Here is a 19630-nt window from a genome sequence, read left to right as displayed (position 1 = left end):
ATTTTTGTGTTTTTAGATTTAGCCAGTTTTGTCGAAGCTTGATGAGAAACTTTAACATGCTCTTGGTTTCATTTTATTGTCCAGCTGAAAGACTTCCTCTTTATGTGAAATATAATTTTGTTAAATAAAAGAACTATTTACTTGGCAAATATCTTATGAAGGATTATATCATATAAATAAAACATTGTAAAGATACTCAAAACTTGTCATAAATGTTTTTTTTTTTGCATTTCCTATTCCACTTTAATAAAACATTGTAAAGATACTCAACACTTGTCATAAATGTATTTTTTCATTTCCTATCCCACTTTAAGAGGTCATTAATGTACCCCCTTTACATTGAAAAAAAGCTAAAGTTGAAATGACAGAAACCAAGAGAATGAAAGTTCGTATGACTGCTTTAACCAACAATTTTGTTTATTACATAACGAAATTCAATTTCAGACTGCATCCTTAAATATGATTTTATATCCAAAACACATCAAATGTTTTCTATGGGATTGTTCATGCATTTCTACTAACTAAACTTTTTCAGGACATGTAAATTGAGCACAAAAAATGTTCTTATACACTAAGTCTATATACTGTCATATTTGGCACCGGATTCCGACTTCAATCCTCCTGTTTTACTGCCCTGAAAACAAAAATAACAGAATGTTTCAAAACAATCGATATAATTCCTAACCTGACAACAGACAGACACAATGCCTTAAAGGTACATCCATCTTCTAATTGTATACAAATATAAAGAAAGTCAAAGAACATATTGAAGTGTCGAATATATACATGTACATTATATTGTATATCACAAAATGTCAACTAGTTCAAAGTCGGGTTATATATCTCTGCGTTATCGTCGACCAAATTTTAATCGTTGACGAATTAACGACATTTTGATTCAATAACTTATAAATGATCAAGCAATTTTAAAAACTGTTCATGCAGGAGATAGTTTTCACAATAAACGTTTTCGTTACGCATCGATTTAACTAATTTCGATAGAAGGGAGGTAAAACGAACACGATGGTAAAAGAACAGTTTTGCATGAGTTACGTCTCATATCAAATAGCATCTGCTCACACGAAACCCCATTCTACTCTCACTCGGGTGATTACCGAAACAATTTCAAAAACTCGAACTAGAAGTTCTATCAAGACGGCCAGTTTCCGACACCGTGGATTTTTATGCGATACAGGAATTCCTACTAGTAACTCGAGAAGAAAGATATGATTCGAAGTAAAGTTTCAAATCCTTGTGAAAAAAGAACTGTCGCAGTCTGTTGAACTTAAACTAAAATATTAAAAAGCATCGTATGGCCGGCTAGGTCATGAGTAATGTGTATGACCTACCTTGCACAGTTCTGGAATTTTGCACCAAAATTCATGGTTTGGACACAGCCTTTTCCCTGTTTCTTTCTTTATAAACGCTTGGAACATTACTCCGAATATAATATAAGCCCCTATTAGGCTGAACAATCTGAAATAAAGAAATATAAAAATGGTTAAAACCAGGCTATTGAAATTTGTAAGCATAGAACACAGGCAGGCAACACACATGTAACGACAGACTCGGCTTGATTATGTTCATGTTCAGATTAACTTGGTCGGACTATTACATATATTGTTACAAATTGGTGCATCAACAAAAATTCAAAAATAGCACGTCTGCCAATCTGCCAACTTTGATAATATGCTTATCACATTTTGCAGTGCTTTTTGGACTTATAAAAGCGGTATTGGTTCTAGCTTGCTCTCCAAGAACAAATAAAATAAAACAAAATGGCAAAAGGTCTGAATAGGCCAAATTGTAAATTAAGTTGCCTCACTACGTTGATGGTTTATGTCAGAACAAATAAAAGTGAGGATCATTTCAAATTGTAGGCAGCATGTTTATCCGACCAAGTAACAACCCATTTGCATTATCTTTGTATAAAGTAATTTTACGTTTAACCGTTACATCCTTTTAAAAAATGAAAATGGATTTTATGGCCATCACTTCCGTAAAAAAGAATATTGAATAATATATTAAAGTGGAAAGCAGGCAGTGAATTCCTGTGACAGTATTTTTATACATATACTTACACAATGACGAAGATTACACCACCACTGAGAGAAGAGACTTCTACTGAAGGATTGAGATTTGGAGCGTATGCGCACGCATATTTACTAGCCAACAACAGTTTCTGAAACAGATACATGTGTATACCATATTTTTACACTTATGTAAGGATTAATCTGATATTAATCGACTTAAAATACAAACCTTACCTTTAATTCAAGTTCCATAATGCTTTTTTTAAATTTTAGTGAGAGATAAAGCTTTTTTTTTCACAAGGTTATACAGAACAGCCCGATTAAGTAAGCTCTACATGTCTTATAAGCTAGTTTTATAGTCAATGTCACAACAAGAAAGTGAGGTAACCACATACAATGGATTTAATAATCATTTTCATTGTGTTAAGTCAGATAGCTATTACCAAATATTACAAAAATGTACGACACGAATGAATATTTTGTATTTCTCAGTCATTACAAACAAAGTCATTGTTGGCCTTTAATGGTAAATCCATTAAGGGCATTGAAAATGAATACAGTCCGGACTTTTATCATATTCATAGTAACAAAACATATTTCCCCTCATATCAAAACATGCATTGAAGAAAAACATTGACTATGTAAATGTTTAACAATTATTAATTATTTAACTCCAATATTCTTAAATGCTCTTCGTCGAAGGGGAATGAAGCATGCAATTTAGCCTCATATCGCTTTTACAACAATGAATTACTCGGAATAAGTTGATAAACATTAATCACTGGAGAAAAAATTAATGTAAATTAACATGTTCCTAAACGTATGAATGTAACATTATCAAATACAATATCAACTGACATGTTACATGAATTAAATTACTTATGTGAAATTGCTGTTTGAATGCTCAAAATTTAAGTTGTCTTACGAATATCACAGTATCATTAGATTCATCCTGTTCACCCTCAGCTACAAAGAAGTCAAATTTGGAGGTGCCCATGCACTGTAACGTTATTTCTGCTACCCTTGAATATTAGATCAAATGTACATATAGTAAGAATAACATAATTTATGTAAGGTATATTTTTGAATTCCTTTATACATGTTTTCAGTAATGTTATATTTTATCAATACCCTGAGTTAATGTCTTGTTACTCTTTTTAATAAGTCACAACACGCCTTTGTGGAAGATCGGTTGTTTCGTCCAACTGCTTTTAAAACATGTCTTAATATAACTGCACTTACGCTTACACAACCAAAAGCCTAAAGAACGTAATGTAGTATAAAATGTGTTAGTCAAAATGATACAAAGCTAAATATTCTGCCTACTATATATAGAATGTATGCGTAACGCTTTCAGATAATCTCGTTGGACAAACATAAAAGTTCACTGTGATTGTCAGACTATACTTTAAGGACAGTAAAATTTGACAAAGCGCAAAAATTAATGCAATATTAAACCAGTGTAGCTCTGTATTGTAAATTTATACGAGTAATTCTAACCGTTTGTTAAAATACCGTGATGTTTATCTGTTGATGATAAATGGCGTGAGATCAATGTGTTACACAATTTCAGAATTCCAGGAGTATAGCACGACAGAGTGATTTTCGTTTTTCAAAACGATGCCATTGAAAAGTTATGAAAACGGTTGAAATATTCAATTGTTTTTACTAACCTTTTGTAGTCACCTTGGTCAGCTGTGTATGTAAGTTTCAGTGTGCCATTGCTATCCACGAGAAACTGGGCAGAGTCTTGGTTTCCAAGATTGTAAAACAGTGCATTTGGGATGCCTTGACGGATCATGCATACCTATGGAAACGCATAGAACATAAATGATGTTCTAATATTGCAGCTTTGACTTGAAAACAATGACTTAAGCCACATTGTCTCTAATTAGCAAAGAGCTTTTACCACATCGGCTGGGCTGGGAAGCAACCGAGAGCTGTCTAGTTTAACTTGTTCACGTAGAAGTACGATCGAACAAAAATGAAGACCAAGAAGTATTTGATGTATTTCATGCATATTATCTCCCCTGGTTATCATTTGGAGGGTTATCTGCTACAGATAAAACAAACTTTTCTAACAATATTGTTCAGTGATTTAACTTTTTTTTTGTATTATTGTAACATATGTTATCTTTAAATGTATGTATGTATGTCTTTCTGTCTGTCTGTCTGTATGTTTTTGTAATTTAACTATTTTTCATGTAGTCTTTTTTTCTAAAATTATCTATAACTACATGTTTGAAAATCCTGCATTGGCTGCCAGTTAACCTGTCCAAGTTTTATCACTTCTTTATAAAGTGAATATATTATTGGCTCGATCCGTTTCAAGTGATAAACACACGGTATGTAATATTATGTCCAATATTGTTTAGTTGAATAATGAAACTATAGATCAACACCATTGATGATACTTATATTGTACTTGTATCATTTTTGGTTGCGGGTTTATCCCGCTACCAAAGTTAAAGTGTATTTCTGACAATCATAGCATCTTTATTTGATTCCGAATCACAACCAAAGGATGTTCATGTGCTACACAAAATAGTCCCATTCATGAACAATGCGGATGAATTATCAATGAACAAGCAGTTCTTATTCAACCTGTATCCACTCGCACTGACCATTTAGATTATATAAGATCTATCAATGATAAGGTCTTCCAGCCCATGGTTACATCACAAGCTGGGTCAGGCAGAGTTCATCTTAGATATGAGGCACATTAAATTTGAATTTGTTTCTCATTCATGTATACTCATAGACTGGCATTTAAACAGAAATAAATCTGCCAAAAAACCCGCAACCATCAGACATTTCAAGGCTTTGATTCTGAATGCATTTCTTTCTTTATCAAATAATAAACATTTTATTTAACAAACTATCTTAACATTATTATCAAAATCTTCTCAGTAGAAATAAGTTAATTAAGGCTTGAATCATCAGTTGCCATTATTTAGCAATTACCATAACACAAAGAAAACTTAATGTAAACCAGGAAGTCGATATTCAAACTTTCCCATCTCCATCCGATATAAGAGTTGACATAATATGCACAAACAAAAATACACACAAGCAAAGTATCTGGATGTGAAATATACCAAATTTCGTGTAAAAGGCTTAATATTTTATTAGCCTCATATGGAGAGATACCGATGATTACTGTTGTACTTACCGCAACGTTTTCACAGGCAGAGTTGTTTGAAGGATACGTAAATGGTGTACAAGGGTTCCAAGAGTAATACTCTGTATTGTCTGCGTTTGATACGTTACTGAAGCTGAAACAAAACATAACGATTTCAGTAAAGTATAGGAATGTGTTTAATCAGTGTATACGTTATTGAGCCGTGGCAAGTGTAAGTAAGAGCAAACATGTCCTCTTGGCTTGTTATTTCATATTTATCATTAACATTGGAGGTCACTCCAGTAGGAAGTTTCCATACTGACATTTATATTGCCTTATGCTCAAAACATAGGATGATTAAGTCGTTAGGAAATTAAATGGTTTAGATTTACAAAATATTACATAATATACTTATTAAAATTAAGGGAAAGACAGAAATCAATGGAGTAAAGTTATGATAAACTTACTTTGGTTTTCCATCTTTTCTGTCTATGGCTTGAAGTTTTACTATTGTTCCATCATCGTACACGCATGAACATGCATCAATTTTTGTACATTGTCCGATTGGAACCGGACCCTGTGCTATTATTCCGACAAAAAGTCCCACTAGTACCACAAGCAGGGTCACGGAACGTGCGCTCTGTGAGGTCATTTTATATTAGGTCTTTATTATATTTATATTATTATATTATATTAAGATTTAAACACAGTTTGTAAAGTATCGTTACCTATTTCAAATCATCTCATAAATGAATATTTTCTATCAATATTACATTCCTGTAATTAACGAGTTTAGATAAACAGAAAGTAAAAAAAATCATAAAAAATCCCTTTAATAGTTGAAGGTCTAGACTATAGAAACACCCCTAATCTAAGCACATGACCAGAGTAAATACAACATCAACATTTTATCACATATATGATAACTGATACGGACGTTGGCAATTCAAATTTAAAACTACATGTATACACTAATTATACAGATGTACAATATCTATGTACATTAATAATTGATAAGATTAGAGTTTTATCAAGGGCATACCCGTAATAATGTGAAAAAACAAGGGAGATAACTCCTGCTGAAACTGAAATCGAATTGTAACCTATACCAAACGAAATTAAAGTTTAGTTACAGATGAAAAAGGGCATATATTGCATTTATTACATTAAATCATCAGATCCTCAAAAGAAACACCTTTTCTAAGAACCTTTAGTAACCGTACTATGAATATCGCTGGAGTGCTGTCAAGATATCCTCGGACACGCAAAACTTCTGGTGTAAAATCACAAGTGCAGGATCAACTGCTTCAAAATTTTCTTCCGTCAATTAATATCAGTCAAGGAGAACATCGAAATCCACCGCCCGCTTATTTTTTATTTTTATTTTTTTTTCAGGCCCCATAGGTAACCCCATTTATTTTCCCCGTCATTGGCGTAATAGGGGTCGGGGAACATCCGCCTATTAGCCTTACAATGTTCAATGAGTTATTTTAATGAAATAATTAGAATTTGTATAATACAATTTTAAACAAGTAGTACACATATTCACAATGGAATTATTAATGTACAGTAGACATAGAACTAGTACATGTATGCTATAATATATTTTAAGACATAATAATAATAATAATAAAACACACAAATCAAAACAACCCATTCGCTATATAATATCAGTGACTTGTCCGAAAGCGAAAGTTGACAAGGTTGAGAAGCGAAGATTGCTTTCTTGAATCAAAATCTTATCCGAGTTACGTCCCTTGCCTTAAACAATATCCGTCACTACAGAGTTTCAATAACATTTCTAAAATTTAAGCCTTCAATTTCAATACCTTGTATTAAAATTTGATCTTTAATTGCTGACTTTAAATTTCTGTAAAACGCTTTAAGAGGTTGCTTTGTATTATTGTGTTTCATAATATTTCGATACTTCCAAATAGCCCATTTTGTTTCAAATATTAAAGTATTTAAAAATCTACATATTAAAGGGGACTGTTCATATAAGCCGAAAAGTACAGCAAGTTTTAGGGAAAAATGTTGAGAATTAAGATTTAAAAAAAGGTCTTGAAATTTCTGTGTCAAAACATTCCATATATCTTTGGCAAAATCACATTCCCACATCAAATGTATTAAAGTTTCTGGATGTTGTTTACATATGATACATTTCCCATCTGATAATTTCATAAGATTTAGTCTGTATTCCGTAAAAATAGCCCTATGTATAAATTTCAACTGAAACTGTTTCGCCTTTTTTGAAGAGTAAGAACGTGAAATCTGAATCCAGATTTTTTTCCCGAGGTAAGGTGCTATTTCCCATTATGTTCCGCCTTGAGTTTAAACTTTTTCCTATTCAAAATCGCGGATATTTGGTTTAGTTTTAGATTTTCCGGCTTTATATACTTTCGTGAATTATCTTTTAAATGCAGTTCGTTTAGATAAATTGATAATTTATCACCTCTGAAATCCGTGCTTTTAAGTGCTGCAATATATTTTTTCGGAATGCTCGATTTAATAATGTTCCATTCGGAGATCCAGTTACGCTTATTTTTCAATAATTGTAACAAGTTTTCAAATGAAATAAAAGTATTTCTGGAAAAATCCCAGATTTGTTTTAACGAAATGATGTTACTCTTTAAAAAGGATTCGAAATTTAAAGGATCGCCGCGATGTTTTATTTCATTATTGCAAAAAATGAACGTATTTCCTATGTCCTCTGCTGTTTCTGGACTGAAGCAGTTTCTAAATCTAGCCCAATGCTTCAATGCTACTTTATAGTAGTTACTAATATTCTTTTAGTTACTAATATTCTTTGATGCAATCATATTTCCTACTGTAGAGCATTTGCAGAGAGAAAAATGTTGTGAAACGTTCTTATCATATAATTGTAAGTAGTATTTGCCAATTGCATTCCAGTTTTGTGGATCAGAATGTAATATTTTATAAATCATTTTAATGTTTAGACCTGCATAGATATTTGGTATATTACACATACTACCTCCGTCTTCTTTGTTTAGTAAAATTGTACTTTTTGCTACTAAGGGTTTCTTATTATTCCATAAAAAGTTTCTCATTATCATTTCTAGTTCGTCAATGTATTTTAATGGAATTCCTCTTGTTTCTATTTCGAAATTAATACGCGATACGATAAAAGTCTTTAAAATAAGAATTTTTCCATGATACGTTAAATCTCTTGATTTCCATACTTGTAGACAGTTTTTTATTTTGTTTATTTTTTTCCATCCAAATTTCATTTGCATCAATATTGTAGCCGTGGCATACGCCCAATGTTTTAATGTAATTTTTAGTCCATTTAATTTCGTTGTATTTCGGAGTACTGTTCTTTAATTTACCAATAAAAAGTCCGGTTGTTTTCTCTTTGTTAATTTTGGCGCCTGAAGCTTTTTCGAAAACCTTTAGATTTTGAAATAGAGGCGGTAGACAAGTTTCATTTTCGCAGAAGAATTGCGTGTCGTCTACATATTGACTAAGTTTGATTTCTAAATTCATTTGATTACGAGACGGGAGTTTAATGCCTTTAATGTTTGTATATGCTCTGACCTGGCATGCCATAGGTTCTGCCTGCAAGATATAAAATAACGGTGCCACCGGACAGCCTTGTTTTATAGACCTTGATATTGAGAAGTATTCCGATATAAACCCATTTGTTTGTATAGCTGCTTTTGAGCCTAAAAGAAACATTTCAATCCATTTTCTATATTTAGTTCCGAAACCATATTTTTCTAAACATATATCAACCCACTCCCATTCTACTCTGTCAAAGGCTTTTGTTTGGTCTAGAAAAACTATTATGCCGTCTTGATTTTCGAGGTCTGAAAAATCTATTAAGTCTTGAATTAATCTGTTTGCTTCATTTAAATGTCTCCCTTTTATAAAACCTTTTTGATCAGTATTAAGTAGTTTTGGAAGAAGCGGTTTCAGTCTTTCGGCTATGATTTTTGAAATTATTTTGTAATCAACATTGAGTAAAGTTAGCGGACGCCAGTTTTTGAGATTTTCTTTTTCCCCATTTTTATATAATAAAGATATTATCCCCTTGTATTGTGAATCCGATAAACAAAAATTTTCTAAACATTCTCTAACTACATCTAACAAATCTTCTTTAATCAGAGACCAAAATTGTTGGTACCATTGGTAATAAGTCCATCCTCTCCTGGAGATTTAAGACGTTAAAAGCTCATAATTACTCTTTTTATTTCTTCTTCATTTACTCCTGATTCTAAAGCATGTGCTTCATTTTCATTTATTTTTGTGTTTACATGTGATATTAATTTTTCCGCCGAAATTCTGTCAATACCTTCTGATGAAAATAGCGACTTGTAAAAGGTATGTTGTTCACTTAAGATAGAATTAATATCTTGCTTTATTTCCCCCATCTCAGTACGAATTTTTGACCATAATTTTTGCTTTCCTCGCTTCTTTTCCAATTCGAAAGAATACCTTGATTTTCACATACATCCTTTGCTTTCGACCTTATTTTTGCAGCTTCTAACTGTTTGTTGTAATAAAACTTTAATTCTTGACTTATTTTTTCCGTTTCTGAAGTAGAAATATCGTTATTTACTTTTTTTAAATTTTCAAATTTTGATTCTAAAATCTGTTTTCTTTTTTGCGGTTTTGCTTTCCCCTCAGAATAGTCTATAGAAATTGATTTCACTTTATGTTTAGCCATATCCCACCATTCTCGTTTTGTGTTAAATATATTTTTACAGCCTACCCAGTATTTCTAGAAAGATTCAATTGTTTCTACATATTCTAAATCATTTAAAATGCTTGCGTTTAATTTCCATAGACCAGGGGCTCTTTCAACAAGTTCTGTGTTTAATACCAAAGATAAAAGTTCATGGTCGGAATATAAGAAATGATTTATTTTAACATTGTTCATCTCATTATCGATTATGTTCGAGGATAAGAAATAGTCGATACGCGAGTGCGAACAGCCACGCTTAAAAGTGAACTGTTTTTCTGCCGGGTTACGCCTTCTCCATATGTCCTCAAGATCTGCCTCGCGCATTAATTCTAATATCTCTGACAAACCATCGTCTGCTCGAGCGTTGCTATCATAAAACATGGCACTTTTTCTATCAGTTTTGGAATTCAATGCACAATTAAAGTCTCCCCCAATAATAATTGGGATGTCATATTCTATTAATTTATGTTTTATTTCATTAAAAATGTCCTTGCGGATTCTCCCTACATTTGGTGCATAAATATTTGCGAAACGGTAGGATTTATTTTCGTCGGATTGAAGAGTAATTGAAATATATCTACCTTCTGTATCTTCATGAATGTTGTTAACTTTAAGATGTTATTTTGACTTTACTAAAATTGCAAAACACCTCTTGTCGAATTATTATAACTGCTCCAGAAGGAATCACCTCCCCATTGTTTACCCCACTGAATTGATTCGTAATTATTATTACAATGTGTTTCTTGTAAAAATATAATGTCGAATTTTTTTCTATGCAACCATTGAAAAATCAGGGATCGTTTTTTCACGTCCCTCAAACCATTGACATTTATTGATGCAATACGATATGACATATAAACACAGTTAAACTACACGAAATTTACACAAAAATAGTATATATTATTCAGCATTTTTCTGCATAGCATTTTTTTTTAAAAAATAAATTTTTGTATTCGTGTCATTTTAAATGTTTGATTTTTTTCTCAATAGTAGTTATTACTAACGTTTTTAAAATGAAACAGCAAACTCGTAAATGAACAATCTCAGAAAAATAGTTAAAACTGCAAGTCATATTACATAATATTGGTAATATGTATAAGACTTTGGCATATTTTGAACAACCTTCATTTACTTTTTTTCGAATATTCATACAAATTTCTATTTCTAAACTCATAACACGTTATGGGTACATGTACTATAAGCAAATCAAATAAACGGAGTGCTGAATCGATTACAACAATACGTCTTCTACATTTATACAAGAGATCTGGATAGAAAATACTTTTCATATATACACAGACATTTTTCATTTTTGAGTCTTTCTTATTTCTTTTTAAAAATTGACAACCTTTTTGACGACGATGGCGCTGTAAAATCAGACTCACTTGACCCGTTTCTCATCAGCGTTGCTGTATCAGGGGACATAGAATCCTCGTCTGATACGCCATCGATCAGAAACGCTGTCATGCTTAAGTAGAGCTGATCAGCCCCTTCCTCGGAAATGTGAATTCCTCGCGGGTCTCCAGCATCATACAAAGAGTTAACTGTTTTTTTCCCTTGAAGAAACATATCATTATTATCCAAATAATGCATATATTTACTTTTCCTACAGTAGTCAAGAATTTGGCGGTTAATGTACTTCGCGTCCATATTTATACGCTTGACGGGAGCGCTATTCCCGACTCTTGGTAAGATGCTGGAGTAGGCGATTGGACATTTTGGCCATTTTTGAGAAATAAGGTCAAGCGTCATTTTTGCACTGGTAACTACATCGTTTTTGTTCTTTTTCGGGATGTCATTTGTGCCCAGGTGAACTACCACTCCTCCTATTCTGCTGTCGTGGGGAATGATGATAGAATTTACTACATTTTCAACAGTTTCTAAAGATAGCCCAGGCACAGATTTGTTCTGGATATTTTTTTCCGGTATATCGAGTCTGTTTGTATTTGAATCTCCGATCTGAACAGATTTGTATTGGTACAGAATCCAGGAACACTGGTTAGATTACATAACTGAAATACTGTTGAAAAACTGCGTTAAAAGCCTAAAACAACAAGCAAAATCATGTAGTATAGCCTTACATATAAGATAAATAATTATGTTAAAATAAATATTGTGCCAGTTGTCAGCATAAGTTAGCTGACGAATGGTTCAGGAAAATATCAAACACCGTGATATTACGTCAAATATAAGATAAAGAAATAAAAGGTTAAGATAGATTTCACACAAGCACAGAACAACCAAGTACTGCCAGAGAGCCATGCATCGCTAAGTAGGTCCGCAAAAAGATATAGTAGATGGGTTGCCTCAAAAATCTAACAACAAGTACATTTAGTTACAATGCATTTAATTGAAGTCTCTTGTTTCGCAAACGAATCAAATCAGAACAATTTATGTATACAGTTTTATTACATGCATCATATTCATTTTGTTAAATTTGCTTTGGTAAGGAAAAATTATAAGTATTTAATGATTTAATTTTACACAGTAATATGCCTGATTTATAATGTTCTATATACAGTCCGACAATATTTTGCAAAAGCTAAATGTTATACATGCAATGCATTCTAAATGTTTTGGAAGATACATTTCGTAATGAGTGACGACATTAAACGGCAGATTTGCCATTCCCTCAGTCTAAAAATATTTTCATCTCTCCGTCCACCAATTCTACAACAGAACAGACGTATCATCATTATCTATTGTAACTAAACGAAGCAGCAAATTTCATTATCCATATATATTTCACAAAGAGTTGTTGTATATTAGTATATGTATATTATATTATATTTATATGCAATTACCTCGGACTAGCATGTATATTTTACAGAAATAGCAAGGTATAGCAATTAGCTACTTCACAGTCTTTCTACATATACAATATTTTGTATATTTATTGAAATACTAGAATACAAATAATCATTTTTTTTCACTATTTGTAAAAAGATCATCAAATAAGCATGCGCTTATGCCAAGAAATGAAATGAAAATCTTGATACCCTTATAAAAAAGTTTGTTCCTGTTCACACACAGATAAGTACCAATAAAGTTCCAGACCTGAATAAAAAAAGAATATATGAGCCGCGCCATGAGAAAACCAACACAGTGGGTTTGCGACCAGCATGGATCCAGACCAGCCTGCGCATCCGCGCAGTCTGGTCAGGATCCATGCTGTTCGCTAAAGGTTTCTTTAATTGCAACAGGCTTTGAAAGCGAACAGCATGAATCCTGACCAGATTGCGCGGATGCGTAGGCTGGTCTGGATCCATGCTGGTCGCAAACCCACTATGTTGGTTTTCTCATGGCGCGGCTCATATAATGCTGATTAATGATTACATGTATAAAACAATACACGATGTGCGGTTCAAAATGGGGGCTGTATTCATGTAATATTCAGTGAATTGTTTAAGGAAATCAATCCATACTACAGCTGAATAATTATGATAAAAGTATTTAAAGAAATAGAATAATAAATGTCATAGAAGCATTAACCATCGGATATTATGTGAGATCGCGAAATAATGTGACAAATCATAAATTAAAAACAACTGATCACTGAAAATAATATTTCATATCATAAATATACGAAGGATGTTCAATATTCCAAGGAATTATGCTCCAAAATACTTCTTTTCTGAACGTATTTTGCTGAAATTTAAAAATATTATAGATCAGAGCACATTCGGCACTGATCTCTGATTCGATGATTGTTATCAAAAAAAGCTGTCTTTTATTTTCAGTATGACTTAAAATTGTCATTTACTGCTGGTCGAGTTGTCAGTGGTATTATAAAGACAAATTTCAAATCTCTCATAATGCTGAGAAATGTTGTATTCGAGTGCCTTCAAAAGCATTTTTTTTGTTTTTCGATCAAAGCGTTTTATAACTGGCCTCTGTGCAACGCACGTTTTCAGGTGAAAACCAAAGTATGTTGATAGCATTACATAAAATCTTATTATTTGAGGCCATTGGTGTTGCGCAAAACTTTCACGTAATTTTTACTCCGGTAAAGGCAAATATAGCTTGGAAAATAAGTAAATAGCAAGTAAGGCTTTAGCACAAAATTGGATCTGGTAACGTTACATAACGTTGGCACAGAGGCAAGTATTTACTATTTCACCAAAGGAATGACTTTTTTTTCCGAATTTGAATATACTATTCCCAAACAACGGCACCAGACAAGAAAGAAAAAGCCACTGTACATGCCATATCCAACCACTAGGTATACTTTAACACCATGGTCACGCACGGAAAATATACTTACCCATTTAAATCATACTTTTTCACATAAATCGCGTAGGTCGGTAAATGGGTACTATACAAATGTATACTAGAGTATGATTTCAAATTCAAAATCATCCCTTAGATAACTTTCTTACTCATGCCGAATTTCATTGTTAAACTGTAAATATTCTACATTGTTTTGTTTGTTTACATTTCACCCAACATGTGCATATGACCATGTCGACTTGGCCGGAAGCTGATAAGTGAAGTTCATAAAAGAGTTTTTTTTTCTGTAACGTTTAAGAAAGCATAAAATATGCGGAGTGTATCAGCGATATGCAATGTGACTTGAGCACCATGGAAGATAAATTACCACTTGTTCAGTATACATTGTACGTATTTACCAAAACGTGCGTTTTTGGTGAGAAATGCGCGACTGAAATGGGTAAATATATTTTCAAGTGCATGACCATGTTTTTGTAGTTACCTGGGGGTAGGGTAAATATGTACAGTGGCTTTATCTTTCTGGTCTGGTGCCAGTGTTCCCTTATCTACATTATATGTCAAAGAGATGATAAGTGAAGAAACGGGAGCACCTCTCCGGGTATCTATTGAACACACCCTTCCCATATTTGATAATGTGATGATAGGAATAAATTGAAAAAGAAATGTATTTTCCTTTATTCTATAAGGACTTTAGGGTTATACCATAACCTGGCCAATGTAGGTTGCATACAATATCAAAGTAAGGAAATTGTATACATAAAGTGTAAGTGTTTTCTAATACTGAACATGGAATTATGATGTAATAGATGTGGTATTTTTAAAAAAAAAAACAAGAAAAGATAAAAGGATACTCAAAATATGTTTTGATCAAAATGCTTTGTTAATACATGTCCATAGTCTATGCAACTTTGGCTCTAATCTCTTTTACACTTTAGTCGAATTCACAACTACTCACAGTATGATCCATGTAGGGTCACCCATTGAAGATGACGTACTGTAATGTGTGGTAGTGTCGTGATGATCAGGTATGATTGGGCAAGCGTATCGACTAGCTAGCGACAGTAACTGAAAGGAAAATTAAATGATAACAATGATAAATTGCAACTTCATATTATAAATTGTTAAGGTTAACATTTTGAAATATAAATAAGCTTAATGAGGTATACAATTTTTATTAATTATTAATGTAACAAAATCTAAGAAAGACTTTCTGAAACTGTAGTAACTGAATTAAATAAACATTATGTATCTTTACAGTTTATGCAAACAGAATGGAATAGGTTTAATCAATAAAAGTAGATTTTATTCATATGCCTTATTGCACATGTATTCAGTTGCCCCCCAAAAAGCTGAAAGATCTTAATAAGCGTGTTGTATATTAGATAGAAAAGACAAAATCCTATAACCCATGCTAATTACCAGTGACGAATTGGAATACAACGGGCTTGTTACGCCATTATTGACGTCATTTCATTTTACTATGTGCAGTCGCGTTACAAAGTTCTTAATTATCATTTATTGTCTACCATGATAAAACTTGGCACTGTAGTCAGTTTTTCACGTACTAATACGAAGTGATACCAACACAACACAGACCACAGACGACAGACGCTGGACAAATGATGATGACAATAGCTCACCTTTGGCTAAAAACCAAAAGCGAAAAACATAGCTACTCGTAGTATCATGTACTAATACAAAGAGATACCACAGCATGCTGATAAACATGTAAGTGTCACAGGGTGAGAAAAATGTGAAGTCAGTCCGGGACTCGAACCCGGGACCCCTCGCTTACAGGGCGAGTGCTATACAGGTTGAGCTTACCGGCTGCCTGACACATCTTCTCTCATAACGTGACCAAGTCTGTACCGTGACATACACCCCCACAAATTGGAAATTCGTCCTCGAATTCCGGAGGTACATAATATTGCAAGCGTCGTAAGACTGACCAAGCAAGCATGCCACGGTCCCTCGTTGGGCGCCAAATGTCACAGGGTGAGAAAAATGTGCAATCAGTCCGGGGCTCGAACCCGGGACCCCTCGCTTACAAGGCGAATGCTCTACCGACTGAGCTAACCGGCTGCCTGACACATCTCCCATAACGTGACCAAGTCCGTATCGTGACATAAGACAGGTCATTGCAAATTGAAATATTGTATATCAATGTATGATAAGTAAGATGAGAAATATAAATATAATGTTTTCATTCACAATATAGCACATACGGCAACTTTAACTTTGTTTTGTAATACCGGTATAACATGCCCGTTAGAATATAAATGAAGAAATATCGTTATTTGTTTCATTTTCAGAGCAGAGCATAATCTTACGTAAAGTCCGGATTGTTCTCCCTCAGTTGTTAAGTATTCAGAGTTGGTGGAACACTTCAAGTTTATTTTTGTATGTCTTAAAAATAATAAATATAACAATATATAGAACCAATATTACACATTTTCCAATCCTTTATTTATAACGCTTGTGCCATTTTAAAACATACATTATGGTTTAAAAAGAATATGGCATACTATGGTTTGCCCATTTAGAATTTCAGGAGTTATGGTCGCATTAACTAGTACTATAGCAGAACAATTACAATTTATATTCAGGTTTAATTCATAAAGCACATACAATGTAACATAGTGTTATTGCTTTTGTGTAACACATTCTAAATAATGGAAGAATCATAGCTATATGTATCCGAGTTCTGAGCCTAAAATCCTTGTGGAAAATACTTTCTGAGAATGTTTGGTATAATTGTGTTGTACAATCAAACATTAGGTTTATTTTAAAAGACAGTATAGATGAGATTAGTCCATTATTGTTTGATATCGCATTTACATAAGAAATAAGAAATATAGGATTGCAAATTATTGATGTAACTGTGGACAAGAAATAGTGCAACCCCTACATACGTGTATACCAATGTTAAACTTCCCTTGTTGTCAACGTTAAAGTTGGCACTTTCCTGTCGCCCAATATCATTAAACGTCTCTAATCCATTATTTCTTCTGACCATGCACACCTGTGAAGAAACTTGGAATTTGTAATAGGGCTAAACACACACACAAACACGTGCACACGCACGCACGCAAACACGCACACAAGCACACACACGCACACGCACACGCACACACGCACGCACCCTCCACCCTACATGTTATAAACGCTTTCAAAGGGATCATTTCATAAATTTGACTATATTTCACAACAGAAGTACCATTTAGCGGACGTAAAACGTCCCCTGTACTTTGATTAAATTTTGTATATCAAGAAATAACAGGTAAATGAAGTCGGTTAAGACATCGATGCATATACATTTTGACACAACATTGATAAGTATTTATGAAGTAATTGTTGGTTACATGGTCCACCATAGTATTTACATTACAAATGTACTTTCGATTTAAAGTAATAAAAATGATGATGATAATAATAATAATAAATTCTTCATTTAAAGACGATAAAACTCATTAAGTTTCATATATAACATACAAATCTTATTTTCAATGAGGCCCTCTAACATTCTCAAATGATAATAGGTAAGGGTGGATTTCTCGGAAGCACAGAGCACCAGAAACACAGCCTAAGAGCCACTCATTTCCAAAGTAGGCTCACAACAAAAAGAAGATGTAGAGGAAAAATATTATACTATTAGACGAAACCATTTACACATACAAATGAAAATGTCACAGTCATTCCATAGAGCAAAGGCATGTTAACAGTCACATACCAGTAACTGTGAAACTCTACAATGAATTAATTAAAAGAAAGTTTCTAAGTAAATATTTAAATGAATTTGCTGAATTATCAACAATAAAATTGAATGACTCATCTATTATGCTGTCATAGAAGAAACGTATAGTCTACCAGACGTTACACACGGAAAGCGTGCTTAGAAAATTTCCGACAACGGCCGTTAGATGTCGAAAGTATACAACATCGGATATGTTAAAACAACATAACAGAAAGAGAAAGCTAAAATAGGAGTACATATTATACAAATAGAGGTTTAGCATTTCCGTGTGGGTATCAAATGTTATTAATGTCTTAAGTACACGAATTTTCTATTAAACCTGCTGCTTTGTTGATGTAACTAAGAAAATATTTTGATTAGCCATTTTAAGAGATATAATCTCTTCTGAGATTGTTTCAAGTACACAGTATATGCTTTTTGTACGAATTATAGTTTATTGAACTCGTAACACTAATAACTTGAATGCCTTTTTCCTGACTGTCTCTGACGATAAACCAAGACTTTTCATCAGAGTCCTTAAAACCCTTATGTTGTGAGTAAATATAATATTTTGATCTGTCTATATGACGGCTAGAGTTATAGCCCTTTGATATTTGATATCATTTTCCTTATTTATCTTATGCTATTGGTCTAGGGGTTGTTTTGTAGACGAACATAGAAAAGACATATTTCTGTGAATCAAATCATTGTTGAGCAACGATAAGCTGTAAATGTAGAATGTAACCGTTTTCGATGGCAATATCATTTTCTTGTAACTTCCAAAAGCTTCTTTCGATTAACGGTTTACACCTTTGTGTTGTATTACTTTAAACTAAGATTCTACATCTGATTTTATATCTAAACTTTTATTCATGTCCTTACTGCGACATCATGGCAAGCTGGGTCGCTCAGTGAAAACGAAGAACAGGGGTTCCAGAAGAAGAAGTCAGTTCCTGGGCCATCTGAAACGTTTACATATCTGAAAGAAACATGAAAAAAAAACCTAAATGTTAAAAAGAGCTTGGATTTCATTTGAATCGATATCAAGTCCGCTTGATTTGAATAAATAGTTATGATATCATATCGGGAGTTGCAGACGTTATTGCTGATAAATAACGAACACACAACCTCTGTATTTAGCAACCAACTCCTTATCCACTTGATCTAACATTATTTAATCTAGTAAATGCTGTTGTCGGATACAATAAGTCTCATGTGTTAAAGAAAGGGGATTTGAATCCCGCCTTGGTTACCGCATTGACTATGAGTACCGGCTTTTCCATTGACAAATTCTTTAAAATTGAAATATATATAAATAACATTACGAAGTTAAAACTTTCCATGTGCTTGGGCATAACATTAAATTAAACAATTCACATACTTTAAAGAAGACCTTTTAGTCTACAAATAATTGATTTTCGGCAGAAAGAAAGGTGTTGTAAAAATAGTGAAACTTACGCTGCCGTTCCATCATTTCTAGCCAAATTATGGAGGTCGACTACAGATCCGTCGTCGTTCCTACAAGCACACGAATTAATCTTTTTGCATTGTCTGATTGGTGTGTCAGTCCTTGCTTCAACTTGTATAACAAATAGCAAGGCACATAACAGAGAACCCCAATAGTCCATTATGATATGCGTTTATGATGTTTTGTTATTACAAAGGTAATAAATTAATCAGAATGTAAATTTGATAACTGGATTTAACATGTTACTATCAACTACTTGAACGCTTAAGAATGTAATTTGTAGTATGTTCTTATTGTCTGTATTCAATACTTGGTTAAGTGTCGATCAGATAAATATTAA

The 19630-nt window shown here is 33.0% G+C and overlaps 1 protein-coding gene and 1 non-coding gene across 2 annotated transcripts; both read right to left on the bottom strand.

Annotated features, from left to right (window-relative positions):
- Window positions 1-215: 215 nt before the first annotated feature.
- LOC123531016 (uncharacterized) lies at window positions 216-19516 on the bottom strand. The gene is made up of 14 exons (XM_053518125.1): window positions 19281-19516; window positions 18705-18801; window positions 17002-17111; window positions 16420-16495; window positions 15045-15154; window positions 12889-12916; window positions 11245-11818; window positions 5622-5808; window positions 5206-5308; window positions 3707-3840; window positions 2959-3055; window positions 2082-2182; window positions 1350-1476; window positions 216-634 (listed from the first exon to the last, which is right to left on the bottom strand). The coding sequence occupies exons 1-14, from the start codon at window positions 19448-19450 to the stop codon at window positions 578-580; spliced, it is 1971 nt and encodes a 656-aa protein (XP_053374100.1). The 5' UTR covers window positions 19451-19516; the 3' UTR covers window positions 216-577.
- On the bottom strand, window positions 16099-16171 carry Trnat-ugu (transfer RNA threonine (anticodon UGU)). Its single transcript has one exon. It is a non-coding gene; the product is annotated as a tRNA-Thr (tRNA).
- Window positions 19517-19630: the final 114 nt, after the last annotated feature.

The sequence above is a fragment of the Mercenaria mercenaria genome, chromosome 11 (genome assembly GCF_021730395.1).
Source record: "Mercenaria mercenaria strain notata chromosome 11, MADL_Memer_1, whole genome shotgun sequence".
Lineage (NCBI taxonomy): Eukaryota > Metazoa > Mollusca > Bivalvia > Venerida > Veneridae > Mercenaria > Mercenaria mercenaria.
The sequence above is the reverse complement of the archived record's forward strand: the minus strand, read 5'-3'. Positions and strand labels throughout refer to the sequence as shown.

Coding starts and splice junctions, on each gene's coding strand:
- LOC123531016 (XM_053518125.1), bottom strand. CDS start 19,450: ATGGACTATTGGGGTTCTCTGTTATGTGCCTTGCTATTTGTTATACAA. Junction 11,819..12,888: donor CTTTATTGGTACTTATCTGT/GTGTGAACAGGA, acceptor AAATCTGTTCAG/ATCGGAGATTCAAATACAAA. Junction 2,183..2,958: donor CTAATGATACTGTGATATTC/GTAAGACAACTT, acceptor TATCTGTTTCAG/AAACTGTTGTTGGCTAGTAA.